Here is a 15,497-nt window from a genome sequence, read left to right on the forward strand (position 1 = left end):
TGATGATGATGGAGGAGAAGAGAATGGAATTACAGCTTTGCATTTCCTCTACCGACATGCCGATGTGAAGGCAAATCAAACTTGTGGTGAGGAAGCTGGGTTTAATTATTTCATACTCATTTAAAATATTTTATTTAGTTGTATGATCTGCACTGAATTCTGCAATTTTTGTCTGTGACATCACTGAATTCACTGTAACTTACTGAAATGCCTTATTAAGATTTTTGCAAATTCTACTAAGTGTTTGATTAGCCATGATCCAAACAATAATGAATTATGAAGAAAGCAGTCTTCTGGGATTTGGCACCGTGTATATGTGGTGTTAACCGACGTTTCGGAGGAATGTATCGCCCCTATCTTCAGGGTAACGGTAAAGCAGTCTGCTTTACCGTTTCTCACGGTATTAAAGAAAACATGCCAGTTTCTACTTACCAATTTGTTCACAAAATAAGAAGTTCCAAGTAATGTCTAATATACTCCCATTCACACATACACAGTACATAATGGACAATAGAATTTGAAAATGAATAGTTCTTCAGTACTTGGTAAAGAAGATGTATTTCAAGTGTTGTCAGTTTTAACTTATACTAATAATATGCACACATTCTGTTCTTTTTCAAACAGTATTAATGGCATAAATCTAGTTCTTATACTGTGAAAGGTGTAAATACAATACCTAGGCTGTAAGTCAGAAATAATGACATCATCAGTATAAAGTCTTTTAGTCAGTTTATGCCCTTTATAATTTTTCTTTTACAAGTGATCCATAGCCCATAACCCACACAGAGAGGACAGTTATACATAACACTAAGTTACTAGAAAACATGATGGGGATACTAACTCACAAGAGCACAGGATTATAATGATACAATTTTTTCTTTATTTTCATTTTTCATTTCATTTCATTTATTTACATGTCAAAAATCCTTTACAAGTTCGTAAGACTCAGGATATAGACAATAGTCCAATATAACAATTAAATATAATAATTAAAAAATATATAATACATGTTAAAATATTTATGTAAACATAATTTTAAAATTATAAAACTTGTAATTTAACTTTTCATTAATTAAGTATTTAATCCCAATAAAATCAATTATCAATCTTCTTAACCGTGTAATCAAAAAATTCATCAATACCATAAAATGAATGTAAATGGAGAAATTGTAATAGTGCTTTCTTGAATCGATTTTTGTTTTTGGATAACTGTTTTATTTTGCGTGGAAGACTATTATAAATTTTGATTCCAAAATACTGTGGACCTTTCTGAAATGCTGTTAGATTTGACGAGGGGAGATGCAAATTTGAACTATTTCTTGTTACAGTTGTATATATATCTGAATTTTCTGCAAATAAATCCATATTATTAACTACAAACATCATCAAAGAATATATATATTGAGAGGGCAGTGGTAATATTTTCAATTGTCTAAAGATTTTTTTACATGAATCTCTGTTTCCAGCTCCCACCATTATTCGAACAGCTCTCTTCTGCAATTTAAAAACGCACATACTGAGAGTTCTATTTCCCCAAAAAATCAAACCGTAAGACATCACTGAGTGGAAAAAGGCGTAATACACCATTTTAAGGGCATCAATATTTAAATACTGTTTGGTTTTCCTAATTATGTAACAGGCTTTATTTAATTTACCTATAATTGAATCTATATGCTTTTTCCAAGATATACATGTATATATGTACAATTACCTTTAGTGCACTTCAAAGAATAATAACAAAAAGAATCTAACAGAAATATACATAAGTAATTCAAACAGTTGTTGAATTTTAATTATTTGTAACAGTTTTATGTGCTATGAATTTTTAAACATAATAGTTATAGAATAAATATGTATGTAATAGCTTGAATATTAACCTGTCAAACCTTCACAGAAAAATTTTAATTTTTGTGCGTTGGTTTCCAGGATACTCAGGGACACCACATCATATCTTAGATAATCAGGAATTTAACAGAATTCTCAGGGTAAGTTTCCGCTTTTTGATATAAATTATCAATTATTCTCATCTTGTATTTCAACCACTGGCAGAACTATTTTATGTAAAAATTATATTGGTGCCCACTTAGTTTTAAATACATTAGATGCCTCTCCTGAGTGCAGAAGATACCTTGCTTTGTTCTCAACTATGATCAGCGATATTTGTTATGCTTATCAACAGCTGCAAGAGAGATTTGATTTGAAATGCAGATTGATGCAATAACTCTTACAATTATGTACTCCTTACCTTTTTAATAGTTGTGTGTTATTTTATGTGTAATTCCCACCTTTTGATTTGCAATGACCAAAATCTTTTTTAATATTAACTATATATCATACAAATAACGTTTATTTGATAGTATACAGTGAACTTTTATAATCTTCACTAATGGTTTCACTGTTTTCATCAGTACCTGCAGGAAACTTATTGGTTAGAACTTAGCAGATAACAGTCCAAGATAACATGCTTGGTAATATGGTATATTGAACAATCCTCATGAATAGGAGGTATAATCACTAATACTAAATATAGAAGTTAACGTAAAGAACCTCACAGGAAATAATAGCAGTTAGCATCAAATAAAATATTTTTGTTGTCAACCAAAATACATTTATTTGCAATACTGATAATAACAGTACTAATATACATGAAAACTGAAGTCAGATAAACAGTAGAGAAATACTAAACTGTAAATTATTATAAGTATAGTTAAATTACTGCTACAGTTTATAAATTATATCATACTTTTAACAGTCTGAATTGTATTGTATTGTATCGTATTTTATTTTCATCCATTTTGCTACCTAGTAACACTTGGACAAGTAATTCAGCAATACAAGTTAACAAAACAAATCTTCTAAGTTACAAGCATACTACCAACGTTTGTTACAATCATAAGCAATATATAAATACAACATTTAAAAAAATACACAAACTACTATATACAGCTCGTGAATGGCTATGACATCCAAACATAAGTACTTGCACCATCTGCTTTTTTATTAAAACTAACAAATTCATTTATCATATAAAACGATTGTTTCAATAAAAATGATTTTAAGTCCTTTTTAAAAGCTGTCATATATGATGAATGAAATCAAGGATCTTTACTCAGTAAAGTTGGAGGGAAGCTTGAGTTTCCAAGGAAATCACACCTTGTTACAGTTCTTCATACCAGCATGAGTGAAATAACTGCTACATGTTTGTATTGGTCTCTTTAAGTATATACATTTGCTTCTTTTTAAGTTACTTGTGTATAATGAAGTTACTAACCAGATTCCAATCTTTCTTGATTGACTTGAAACAGAAGCTTTCAAAACTTGTGCAGTGACAGTTATATAACATACTATGTCATAATTACTTAGACAGGTAGGATGCTGGAACTAATTTAAATTATGCAGTTAGTGAAGGGAATTTGTTGTTGGTTTGGGCACCCCAGTCACCTATCATGGCCTCCTATAAGACTAGGAATCATATTGCATTAATACATTTGTGTGTGTAAGAATGAAAATGCTGATGATGTTGCAGTACAAACGCAACACAGATGTGATTCGTGGGCCATACAATGCCAACAGACAATCGCGATATGTTGAGTTGGTGCTAGTTGTGGACAATAAAGAATACAAAGAGCTGGGAGAAAGTCGAGAGAAGGTGAATCACCATTGCAAGGAAATTGCCAACATCATTAATGCTGTAAGTAATTCTACATCATAAGTGATGTTATATGCGTGGTATCTCTTCATATTGAGGAAGAACATAAATGCTAAGAACTAAAAATTAATGTGATGAACAGTTTCACTTGTGACTTATGTGCTAGATGTATGGATAGTACCTTGAAATAGTTAGTGACTGTTTTCTTCCATATCCTTGACAATTCATTTTCATTAATCCTAATCTTGACGCTTCGTTGCCAGAACTACTGATAGCATTGCTAAATGAAAAGAAGGAATAGAGTCACATGATCATTAACCTTCTCGAAACTCAAGTTGAATAATTGTTTGAAATCATAAAGTTTTGTTAAGATCACAATATCTGTTATTTAGTTATAAAGCTCTTGCACAAATGCTCTTTTTAATTTATACAGGGCATTCAGTCAAGGAGGAAACTTCGCAACACCGTTGACTGGACCCACTACTCCTCACAGATTGCTGCTGTAACTTTAACTGTAACGACACATGTTTATCAGTGCTAATACTCATTCTGCTATCAGCAGTTACAGCGGCAATCTGAGGAATTTTTGGCTGGGTCAGTGGTGTTGCGAAGTTTCCTCCTTAACTGAACACACTGTATATAGAGACTACACAGATACTGTGGTCATCACAGCCCACTTCATTCTCTTCAGAGGCATGCATCCTGATATCAGTTGTCATTTGGAACAGTAATGCACTACAGAGGAAATCATAATTCCTAGACTGTATCAGTCTTGAACAAGAATTGTTTATGTCTGTATAGTTCCAATTGAATATATAGCGTTCATATTTCTGCATTATGTTGCAGTTGTATGTGCCGCTCAACATCTTCATTGCACTGGTGGGAGTTGTGGTTTGGACAGAATATGATGAAATTTCCCTCTCACAAAATGGAGATACAACGCTGACAAACTTCTTGCATTACCGCCGTGAACGATTGGTCAAAGAGCATCCAAACGACAATGCACAGCTGCTCACGTATGTTGGATTTAGAGTTGTGTACATTATACACTGGATGGTACTGCTCCTGATGAAGAGGTGGCAAGACATTATATAAGAAGAAGTTCTGAGAAGAACTAATAGCCTGCTTTCCCTTGATATGACTTGGTCTGCATAGAAAACGAAGACTCCCACAATTCTTCATTACCACGGGAACATATATACCAAGCTGTTACCTGGCAACAATAAGGGGATACACAGACAGACCCACAGACACTTGCGTCCAACAGTTCTTCTGTTGTTGCTGGTATTCATTGCCACGGGAACATCTTTACCAAACTGCTGCCTAGCTATGAAAGGAGGGATACACACACAGAGACGCAGACAGATGGGAGGGTTTTATGAATACGTCCTTGAGATGTGCTCAGGTGCCATGATAAATGTACCAAGTTTCATTAACATTGGTTTAGGCATTCAAAAGGTAACTGGGTGGATCCAGAGACACAGATAACATGGAAATCATGCATATGCCTACTTTCATTTTTTTTCAAAATAAGAAAATTAGGCTGAAAACCAGAGTAATGATACAAAATATCTTTATTTGAGAGAGTTGCACAGATAAAAAGTGTTAGTCTTCAGTTTTATATTCCATTCTTATTTATATATGTGTATACTTCTGGGTGCAGATTACATGTAACATTTCTTATTTTATTTTATTTTGAGCAAGCATGGAAGTGTTCATATTTGCTATTTTGCGGTGGTGTTGTAATTATTCATTTTCATTTAATTTTTATCATTTCTTGACCAGATTAACTTCATCAAACTTATATTAAACATTGTCCAATGCCAGGATCATATTTATTATATAATTAGGGGTTCACAGATGGCTTTCCATACCTTCAAGTGAGAGGTTGTCATTATTCTGACAGATGTCCTTAATTGTTGTTGTTGGTGGTGTGTTTTTTTGTTTTCTTTTGGGGAGGGGGAGGCACAGAGACCTTTGAATATAAAATTTTGGTGAAACTTTGCCCTTGTAGTATGATGACTATCTTCACATGCTTGCGGGATTGTGAGCCACTGTGGTGATCTAGTACTTAGCTGATAACTTTGGTCTATTAACTAAAGAACTTTGCATTATAATTCATAATTTTGTTTATGTGGTGACTGCTGTATTACTAGTTTTGTGTTACTGTAATTGTATCATTCAGTCACATAAGACTCACAATTCATCGTCTAAATACTTTTGTTGAGGCAATGATTTTATTTCTGATCCATCACAGGCGAGTGCAGTTTGAAGGTGGTGTTGTTGGTAAAGCTCTTAAGGGCCCCATTTGCACATTTGAGTTCTCTGGTGGTGTGAGTATGGACCACAGTAACGTGGTAGGGCTGGTTGCCACAACTGTTGCACATGAGATGGGGCACAACTTTGGTATGGAACATGACACAAATGAGTGCCAGTGTCCAAGTGAGCGTTGCATTATGGCACCCTCATCTAGGTGAGAACATTCTTCAAATTTTTCAAGTCACTTATTACTTTGTAGAATTTGAGGTTCTCACACTGGTGGTTATGAAGAGTTCTGTCTTCTGGGATGTAATTGTGTGTAGTTCGTTGAAAGTCAACCGACATTTTGGAGGATGACGTTGCCTTCATCTCCAGTGTCAAAGAATAAGCCAAGCAAGAAACCAATGTGAAAGCAGGTGGCAAACAGAGCTCTGCTTGGCTTATTCTTTGACACTGAAGATGGAAGCAACATGCTCCTCTGAAACGTCTGCTGACTTTCAATGGACTACATGCATTATATCCCAGATGATATAACTATTTATTTATTACTTATTAATAAACATATCGATTATCTTGGGCCTCTTTCATCATCTCTTTTTTTCCAAACACAGCTTTTTGGAATATGGGTCTGAACAATTTCCATAACATTGTGTTTCAGAAAACTCAAGATGATGGAAAATGTTCAGAATAATAGAAATGATTGTTAATTGGTTGCTGTACTTGCTACATATGTTGCTGTCATCAAACTGCACATTTGACAAAGATGGTACAGTTCCGAGCAAGTACATTACAGCTGCAACTGTCTGTTTTCCAGTCTTCATGTTTGATAAGCAGTCATATTGTAGTGATACTACATTCCTATGTTAATGAAGTTGTGGTATGAACTGACGAACCTTGTTTTTGTATTTCTATCAGTTCAATGAGTCCAACACAGTGGAGTTCTTGTAGTTTAGAGTACCTGGCACTGGCGTTTGAACATGGGATGGATTACTGTCTGCGCAACAAGCCTCAAAGGTAATCCCACAAGCTCATCTTATGTGACAAAGGCCTTTGTGTTTCTGGTTATTTTCTTACTTTGCAGAGATTCATTATTATCATTCCCCAATATTGGCTACATTGGCCTGTGGAGGTAAAGGTGAAGGTATCTGTCTGTTTAATTAAGCACCATTTCCAAAAGATGTGTGGGGGAGTGCAGTTATAGCTCCAGGCATTCTTTACCTTGGCACTAGATGGAGGTGAGTGGTCAAGTTCATATCCTGGTTGCTTTACATACTTCAAGAGGAAAAGTTCTCGGTACCCATTGAATAGGAGGCTGTTTGAATCCCAGAGCAGGTCTAGATGCAGAGGAAAAGAGAAAACTCTCTGACTCTCTTGAGAATCAAGCCCTGATTCTTTGGTCTTTCATTACATAACCTAATCATTATACTGACTGCCCCAGCTCTCAAATTGGATTGTAACAGGTGACACAAAATAGAATCATCCTAGAAGACCATAATCTTAATGCTTAATATCTGGGGAACCACAAATCTCATACTCAAAACAACTTCTCAAATGAAGAATGGTTCATTAAGAAATTCAGTACGAAGGATGAGCCTGTAGAAATCACAGCATATATTTATGTAACATGTACATCACCCTTGCCTACTATTAACAGGAAGTGTATGTTTGTATGCATGATACTAGAAACTGTAGAATCTTTATAGTTACAAATTTGTAATAGTGCTAGAGTTGTTCTAAACTAATGATATTCAGCAAATGCATTCTTCAAGCGAACTTAATATATGTAGAGCTTAGAACTGTAGAACTTGAACCAAAAATACATTTACAGTGCAACAAAATAATAGGTTTTGCTGTTGCTTGTGGTCAGTTTCCTGGCAGTTTTATTATTTTGTCCTAGAGAAGAAATAAGCAATCATTATTTTATGCAGTTCTTACAAATATTAATTATTAGTTTTTGTTTTATATGCCCTATTCCTGCCAATATACTAATCTAATTAATAAGGAAACAAGTTTTGCTGACTCTGTGATTTTATGTGGCTAGTGTTTGGAGGTTGATATTCTATTGCTTGTGATTTATATACATGTTACAAGATGGCCCAGTTATGCAAAATATTTGATTCTTAACACTTTCTGAATTTTATTTTGGCCAGAGATAAAAGGGTTACTGAATTTTTAGAAAATATTATGGCACTTCTTGCATAGACTGCACCTTTAAACTTGGCAGTAAGAGTGTTGTGGGGAGCCAGGTCAGTGGAAGGTGCAGATACTGAAGAAATTTACAGACATGCAGACATACATGTTTTTTAAAGGCTTATATAAGGATTTTGCAATAAAAATGCTTTGAATTAGGTGAATAAAACCTGTCCTACTCCTGTCGAAGTAAAATTTGAATTGTCATCACCAAATTTGTCTCTTTGCCAGCCTGTTTGATAGTCCCGTGTGTGGGAATGGATTTGTGGAGGCTGGTGAGCAGTGTGACTGTGGAATGAAGGGCCACTGTGACAACCCTTGCTGCAATGCATCCACATGTATGCTGTATGCCAATGCTTCGTGTGCTACAGGCGAATGCTGTGACCTGAAGGTATGAGGTCAGAAATTTGTGTTATGGTCACATATAGCTGTTAGACACGTTAGAGGGAACAGAGGACATTTAATAATAGATAAGGAGATTATAAAGAAATATGGAGTATGAGGGGGGTACGCGGTAGCATAGTTGGTTGAGGCACTATGCTACAAGCTGGAAGGTCGCGGGTTCATGTCCCAATGAGGTCATTGGATTTTTTTCAATTGGCCTAATCCATCCAGCCGCACTATGGCCCTGTGGTCTCCTCAGCCTCTAACAGAAATGAGTACCAGGAATTAATTAAATACTTTTCCTGGGAAGTAAAGCGCAGCCAGCATGTAAGGCTGACAACATTACCGCCATCTTTGAGCCGATTGTCTAGATAATGTGGGATCCTCAACATCTCACAACCCTATGGGCCTTCATGGCCTGGTACAGGGATAGCTTTACTTTTTTTTTTTTATGGAGTATGAGATTTTGTAGAATGATTCATAATTTCACTTCCAGTGAGTCAGTTTCAGTAATTTGTGTGCAGAGTTCCTGAAAATCAGTTCATGGCTTAGAATGTGGGGTTGTGAATTGAAACACCTGCAGTTAGGCCCAATAAAAATGTTGTAAATACATTTATGATTAGATGTGATTAATAGATTCATAAGCTGTTAATGCTGTTGGACTCTTCTTTTGTCACCTGATGATGGAAATAGAAGCAGTGTCACCAAGCACGTTGGTGTAGAGGTAATGCTTCTTGCATTGTGGAGGTACTTGGTTGAGATTCTGCCTAGGACACAAATCATCCTGACAATTTTTTTTGTGTGTTTTTCTTCAGTACCTCCAGACAACAGCCAGATAGCATGTCAATTTTGTTATGACTGTTTCCTTCTAAATTCTTTCCACTTCATTTTTCATCTGTCATCCTACCATTCAGTGTTATACATTCCACATACTGGCAGCACTGTATAATAAATTATAAGACTTTGCTTTCCTTTAACCAATATGAGAAAGTGGGCAATGCCCAGCATTTGTGTCAGTTCAGTAACACACTTTCATGACAAATATACGAACTGAAATAATAATTATGTTTGTCATTCTTATGATTTTCTGTGTTATTGTTATCTGTCACTTCTTTGTCAGACCTGTCGGCCCAAGACAGCAGGTAGCATTTGCCGAACAGCAGACCATGAATGTGACCTCCCAGAATACTGCACAGGACAATCAGAGTACTGTCCTGATGATGTGTTCAAGATGGATGGTGAATCATGTGACAGGGGCAAGGTGAGTGATGATAATGCACAAAAATGTAATGATTTGGATGGTGCAGTGGTTTCCTTCTGTTTTAAAGAACCTATTTTGGATTCATTTTGTTTTTGGTATAATTTATAAGTGAAATTTTCTTACATGTTCTTGACTAGTTTGTACTGATATGACATAGTTATATTGTCGTTATCTGAGTTACTTTATTTTATTATTGGAAAACTCAGATATGACAGGATATCATTATTCTCATAGCTTTATTCCCTTAATATCAAAGCTCTAACTGAAAATGTTCTGTATGGTGATTGTATTGTGATAACCACTAGGGCATTGGGATGGTGAAATTAAATTAGTATTCAGATGGCCCAGTTGCTGTAATAAGAGAGAGAATATAAATTAAGAGCTTTCACTGTAATATTAACCAGACATTTGTAGATACTGTAGGTGTAGAATCTGTTTCTGAGACATCATTGTGTTATAAATATGTCTTACAAGAATAATGTCCAACATGTTGTGCTACCAGTCGCTCAACTAATATCACACATCTATAGAGTGTCACTGTTCCAGTTGTTATTGCCCTTCATTTTATTATCTGTGACATTTTTTTCTAGCAGGAAATTTTTTAGAAATTCATCTTGATATGATATTAGTAATGTTTGAAGTCTTTCACTGAATTGAATTCAGTAGCTGTTATAATCTTTAGGAAGCTTGTGCTTAATAAGAACCAACAGTGTCTAAGTGTGACTTGTAACAGAAGTGGAATATCAGCTGAAATTATGATCTGTAATGTGATTCCACATATTTCAGTAGATGGGTACAAATATTTTGGAAGAACCTGCTGCCTCCATCTTGAGGCAAGCAGCTGGTTCCTTCAAAACAGTAATACCCATGTACCAAACTTCATGACATTACATTACAGAAAACTGTGATTTTGATAGTCACTACTGTTAAAACTTCAAATCTTTCACACTAATTCTAAAAAATGATTCACTATACACAAAGTAGTCTGAATTACATAAAAAAGTGTCAACAAGTTCCTTGGTGAATGTTTTAAAATCTGTCATACATTTAATGAGAAATTTAATCTTAAAATATACTTAAATCTCGAAGTGAAAGGTTAGTCCCATGCAATCAAAATATACTGAAACATTTAGAAGATGAAAATATTACATATTGACACACGCACAGGATTGGATGGACCCTCAGATGGAGATGCAAGTGGTAGAATAAACAAACTGTTAATGGGTGTTGGTACTGATGGATCAGACAGAGGCACACATGATGTGCCCATATGACATTCTTAGTTCTATGCATACATATGTGGAATTGAAATGTGCATGAAGATTTGGGTGTTCTTCCACTTCTCAGTAAGCCTCACAGCCTTTATCCTTTGGTTGGAAAAGAATTGTGACTAATGTATCAGTCATTTCTGTATAACTACTGATGATGAATATCAACAGAAGAAGCATCTATAATGTATGCAGTTAAATTTCAATTTAATGTTCCTTCAATCAGGGTTTCCCTCCATTTTATGTTCAGTTTTCATGGTCATCACAGTTATGACAGTATCAAAATTTTCCCCTGTTTAAGTATTCAAATTTGTTGTCCCCAAATGGAATCTTAAATAGGTGTTTCACATATTGTCTTCTGGGATGTGATGCTGTGTAGCCTCGTAGAACTCTTCTACCCCATAGTTGAAGGCAGCAGGATCCTGCAAAATGGTGGTATTATTTTACTGGGCTAGATAACGTCACATCCTGGAAAGCTGTAATCTTCATAGTCACCACTGTGAAAAGGTAAAAATGTTGATTTCACTTCCTGTTTGTAGAACTGACACTGTGTATGTAGCTCATATTTTTATATGTTGGTTTAGGCATTCTGCTACCAGGGTTCATGTCGAACGCACTCTGATCAATGTCGTCTGTTGTGGGGCCCTACAGGCAAGAGCTCAGATATGCAGTGCTATCAAATGAACACCAAGGGCACTCGCCATGGAAATTGTGGTTACAATCGTCTGAACCAGTCCTACATGAAGTGCAATGATAAGTGAGTTTTTTCTAGTGTATAGCCTGGTTCTGCAAACTTCCACTCTTTGTATAGGAAGAGTTTAGAAATGTGGGAATTGTTTTGTATGATTGTGTTCTTATTTTTAACTGGTTATGTACTGCCACTGATTGATTAATCAGTTAATTAATCATAGGTGAAATATGTTTTACCACAAAAAAACAAGAAATCATTCATTGTAATAGTTATATTAAAAATTATAATTTAATATCTGAGGCTAGAATAGGATATTTTCCCAGTAAATTACATGTATATGGGACATTTTGAGATAAGGAAAATCTTAGGATTGAAATCATGAATTGTTAATCAACATAATATTAGGAATTACTTGCATCATGAACACAGTGATGTCAGACTATGTTGCACAAATGTAATATAAGTGGTTTGTTGTGGTGGTTCATGACATCAAGTTAAGAGGTTATTCATCTTCAACAAATTCATTGAATCTATATCTAAGTTTGGGAAACCTATTGTTCGGTTTCTGATCCTTTCAGTGAAAGATGGTGGCAAGAAGAATGGCAGAAGAGGAGAAATGCAACTTAATTTGGTTGTGAACCCTATGGTAAAGTCTGAGCTTTGGCAGAATGAAGGCCTACAGATATCTGAAAGCACAGTAAAATTCCACAATCAGATTCAAGTGTGATCAGACTGGAATTCTCTTAATTACAATGTGATATCTTACCAAGACACCATTAGGATAACTTTTTTAAAATTTTGATTTGCATTCAAAGTTTGTAAATGAATTATGCTGAATTTTATGATGCCAACTAATTGAAAAGAGAACATTTATTAAATAATTAATCAGCTATTCTGAACTGACTACTGAGTAAACTCTTTCAATGGTGATTTTGTTTTAATAAATCCTTCCTATAGTATATTTCAGTGATGTATAATTTTCATTTCTGAATTGCAGGAATAATGTACTATAACTGCTGAAAATGACAGGATGCATTTATTTTACTCATCTTCTCAGACCCTATACCAATTCAGGCCATTAGGGCCAGAGCTTCTGTCAGATACATGGCATATAGCACATAAAAGAATAATATTCCTGATTACTTAGAATCACTGAATTGGCAGAATTTAACATTCACAAACTGCTGTGGGACCCATGATGAAGAATAGAAACCTGCAATCATGTTGCTGGCATTTGGATCCCATTGTACAGAAATCTGCATGTCCTGTAACTATTGCAGTTGAATGACTGATATAGAAAGTAATTGCTGACCATGTGAATGTTTCAGTAACGTTTACTGTGGCATGCTGCACTGCAGACATCTGAATGAAAGGCTTGAGTTTGGGATGGAATCTGTGGCCATCCTGTCACACTCATTCATCAACTCAGGTGGTGACATCATCCCATGCAGAACTGCCATTGTGGATCTGGGGCTTAACCAGGTGGACCCAGGACTGGCTCCTGATGGAGCCAAGTGTGGGGAAGGAAAGGTATTTTGAAATTCCAGCTGCTCGCAGGAACAATTGAAAGTTGCAGAATATGCATCAGATTAGAGTAAGGCAAAGCTGTCTCTTCAGCTACATGAAATAGTAAGAATTCGAAGGTAGCAACATCATAAGGGCAAAAAAAGGGGAGAGAGTCGTTGGTCAACAGAAAGTTGTGGAAAGAATTTACACTGTCTGCTTTTCGTTATATGCTACTTTTTACATAAGGAGATTAACACAAATTATTAATTAAAAATTATGCTGCTTAGTGAAAAATTTCTGCTAATACAGATCTATAATTGCTTGAAATCTGTCACTCATAATGTCAGAGATTCATGTCATAACTGCAGTTTATAATTTTCAATGCATATACATAAAACTTCAAACAAAATTTTGAGTTATCGTTTTTTATCTAACTCCATACTAAAAGACCATACCTGTTCATCATGTTCATATTTCCTGCTTAAGAAAAAGGTGCTGACAGGAGTTGGATTTTTCTAAGACTTCTCCTATATAGGGTTGCTGTCATTTTACTCACCCCATAACTTTGCATGTAAGAGTCAGTGAAAGTAAATAAAATAATATGGTGTTTGGATGAACTCATGTGAGCATTTTATTTAGTTTTCTGATGTTTTTTTAGAAGTTGATAGTAATCACACATGCAAACAGCAATCAATATCATATAAGACTGTTTTTTTCTCTTAGAAATCTGCCAGAAAAGCAGGGAGGTTTATTGATCTAGTGTTATCCATGCCCTAATATTAGAGTTGCCACCTTTTCAATTCCTTCAGCCTAGAGGAATTTAAACTGGGAGGGAAGGTTGAAGGAAGGAGTGGATGGGTTAAATGTAATAACCATTTTTCTGAAACATATTTTGAATATTTGAAACAAATTACATGTTTCATTTTTTATCTCTTTAACAAGTAACGACATAAATAATACATAATTGTGAAAATAAATCAAGTATCTATGGTGTTCTTCAGTTATATTATGATAATAGTGCATTTTTTTTCTTTTATTCTTCTTGGTGAATACATTATACTATTTACATATTACAATTTCATTTATTCATCGCATATCTTTTCCTTTTGTGGTGTGATTTTAAATTAAGCTTTTGAACTGTAATAACCATCTTCAGATATGAAAGTGTTTACAGTTACATTTTACCTCAAAGTGTATTTTTTATTGCACAACAAACTTGGCAAGTAATGCAAATTTCTCTGGTACACCAGTAAACATCTACCAGACTACACTGAATCATATAGCACAATAGGTCATTGAAGGTCGCAGTGCGGGGCCGGTTTTTATGGCCCACCCCTTGCATACATACACTAAATCACATCCTAGAAGATAGTACTCTATATAATATGCTGTTATTTATTAACTTGCTATCCTAAATCAGTGAAAAACATGAAATTAGTAACCAAAGAACGTTTTAGTACTTATATGTGCATTTTAAGTATAGATGCATTAGTGATCTAATATTTACAGCCTCTGGGTTGTTCATATAAGCACACACTGCATATAGTTTGATTAGACTGTACAATCTTGTTATCACTTTGTAATGTATATGTCCTCAAAGTTCAAAACTGAAAATTAAAGATAAAATATAAATTTCAATAACTGATGATTTGATCTGGAGAAACTGTGACTAAATCCAGAGTACACAGATATATGTCTCTAAATGAGAGATTCTGGTTCAAAGCCAGGGGGGTGGCACGAAGTGGCGCACAAGTGCACGAAGTACATCTGTGGCAATGAACGTTCTTTATGACGGACGTTGCTGAGGACACCACACAGTTTCAGAATGCAGTGTGTAGTTTTTGTCTGCAATGGAGCCAGAAGAACACGTAGCATTCGCCTCTCTTGTTTATTTCTACAATGGACGCATTTTGTGGGCTCATGTGGCCCCTGCGTAAAGTGTTATGCAGTACTTTTATATAAAATTACACTGAAACTCTGTCGTTTACATCACTTCAGAGATTGTTTAGTGTCATTATTTCAGTATGTAAATTGTATAGAAAAAATTTCTGTCATGCAAGATATAATTTTTGTTCTTAATTGAAATTCTTTATGTACAGAACTATTAGGCTTATTTTGGACTCTTGCCATCATCTGATGTACAGAAAAAAAAACCCACAATGTTTCGGAGACTGGATCTGTCTCTGTCCTCGGGTGGATGGGGCAGGATAAACCTACTCAGTTGGGCTGGTTAGAAAGAGCTAGTCTCAATCACAATCTTTCTAACGGGCCCATCCGAGTAGGTTTATC

At 35.1% G+C, this 15,497-nt stretch overlaps 1 protein-coding gene across 2 annotated transcripts in view; it reads left to right on the forward strand.

Annotated features, from left to right (window-relative positions):
• Window positions 1-15,497, forward strand: part of LOC111866919 (mucin-5AC) — a 227,427-nt gene that overhangs the window by 195,266 nt on the left and 16,664 nt on the right. The window contains exons 7-16 of one of the 2 annotated variants that reach the window (XM_033752471.1): window positions 15-86; window positions 1,927-1,985; window positions 3,527-3,691; window positions 4,496-4,665; window positions 5,907-6,122; window positions 6,824-6,922; window positions 8,330-8,489; window positions 9,603-9,743; window positions 11,596-11,768; window positions 13,031-13,232. In XM_033752471.1, coding sequence (XP_033608362.1) covers window positions 15-86; window positions 1,927-1,985; window positions 3,527-3,691; window positions 4,496-4,665; window positions 5,907-6,122; window positions 6,824-6,922; window positions 8,330-8,489; window positions 9,603-9,743; window positions 11,596-11,768; window positions 13,031-13,232 — 1,457 coding nt within the window. The remainder of the gene's footprint in view (window positions 1-14; window positions 87-1,926; window positions 1,986-3,526; window positions 3,692-4,495; window positions 4,666-5,906; window positions 6,123-6,823; window positions 6,923-8,329; window positions 8,490-9,602; window positions 9,744-11,595; window positions 11,769-13,030; window positions 13,233-15,497) is intronic. The other variant, XM_023856288.2, reaches the window with a different exon arrangement.

Source organism: Cryptotermes secundus, unplaced genomic scaffold (genome assembly GCF_002891405.2).
Source record: "Cryptotermes secundus unplaced genomic scaffold, Csec_1.0 scaffold899, whole genome shotgun sequence".
In the NCBI taxonomy this organism is placed as follows: Eukaryota; Metazoa; Arthropoda; class Insecta; order Blattodea; family Kalotermitidae; genus Cryptotermes; species Cryptotermes secundus.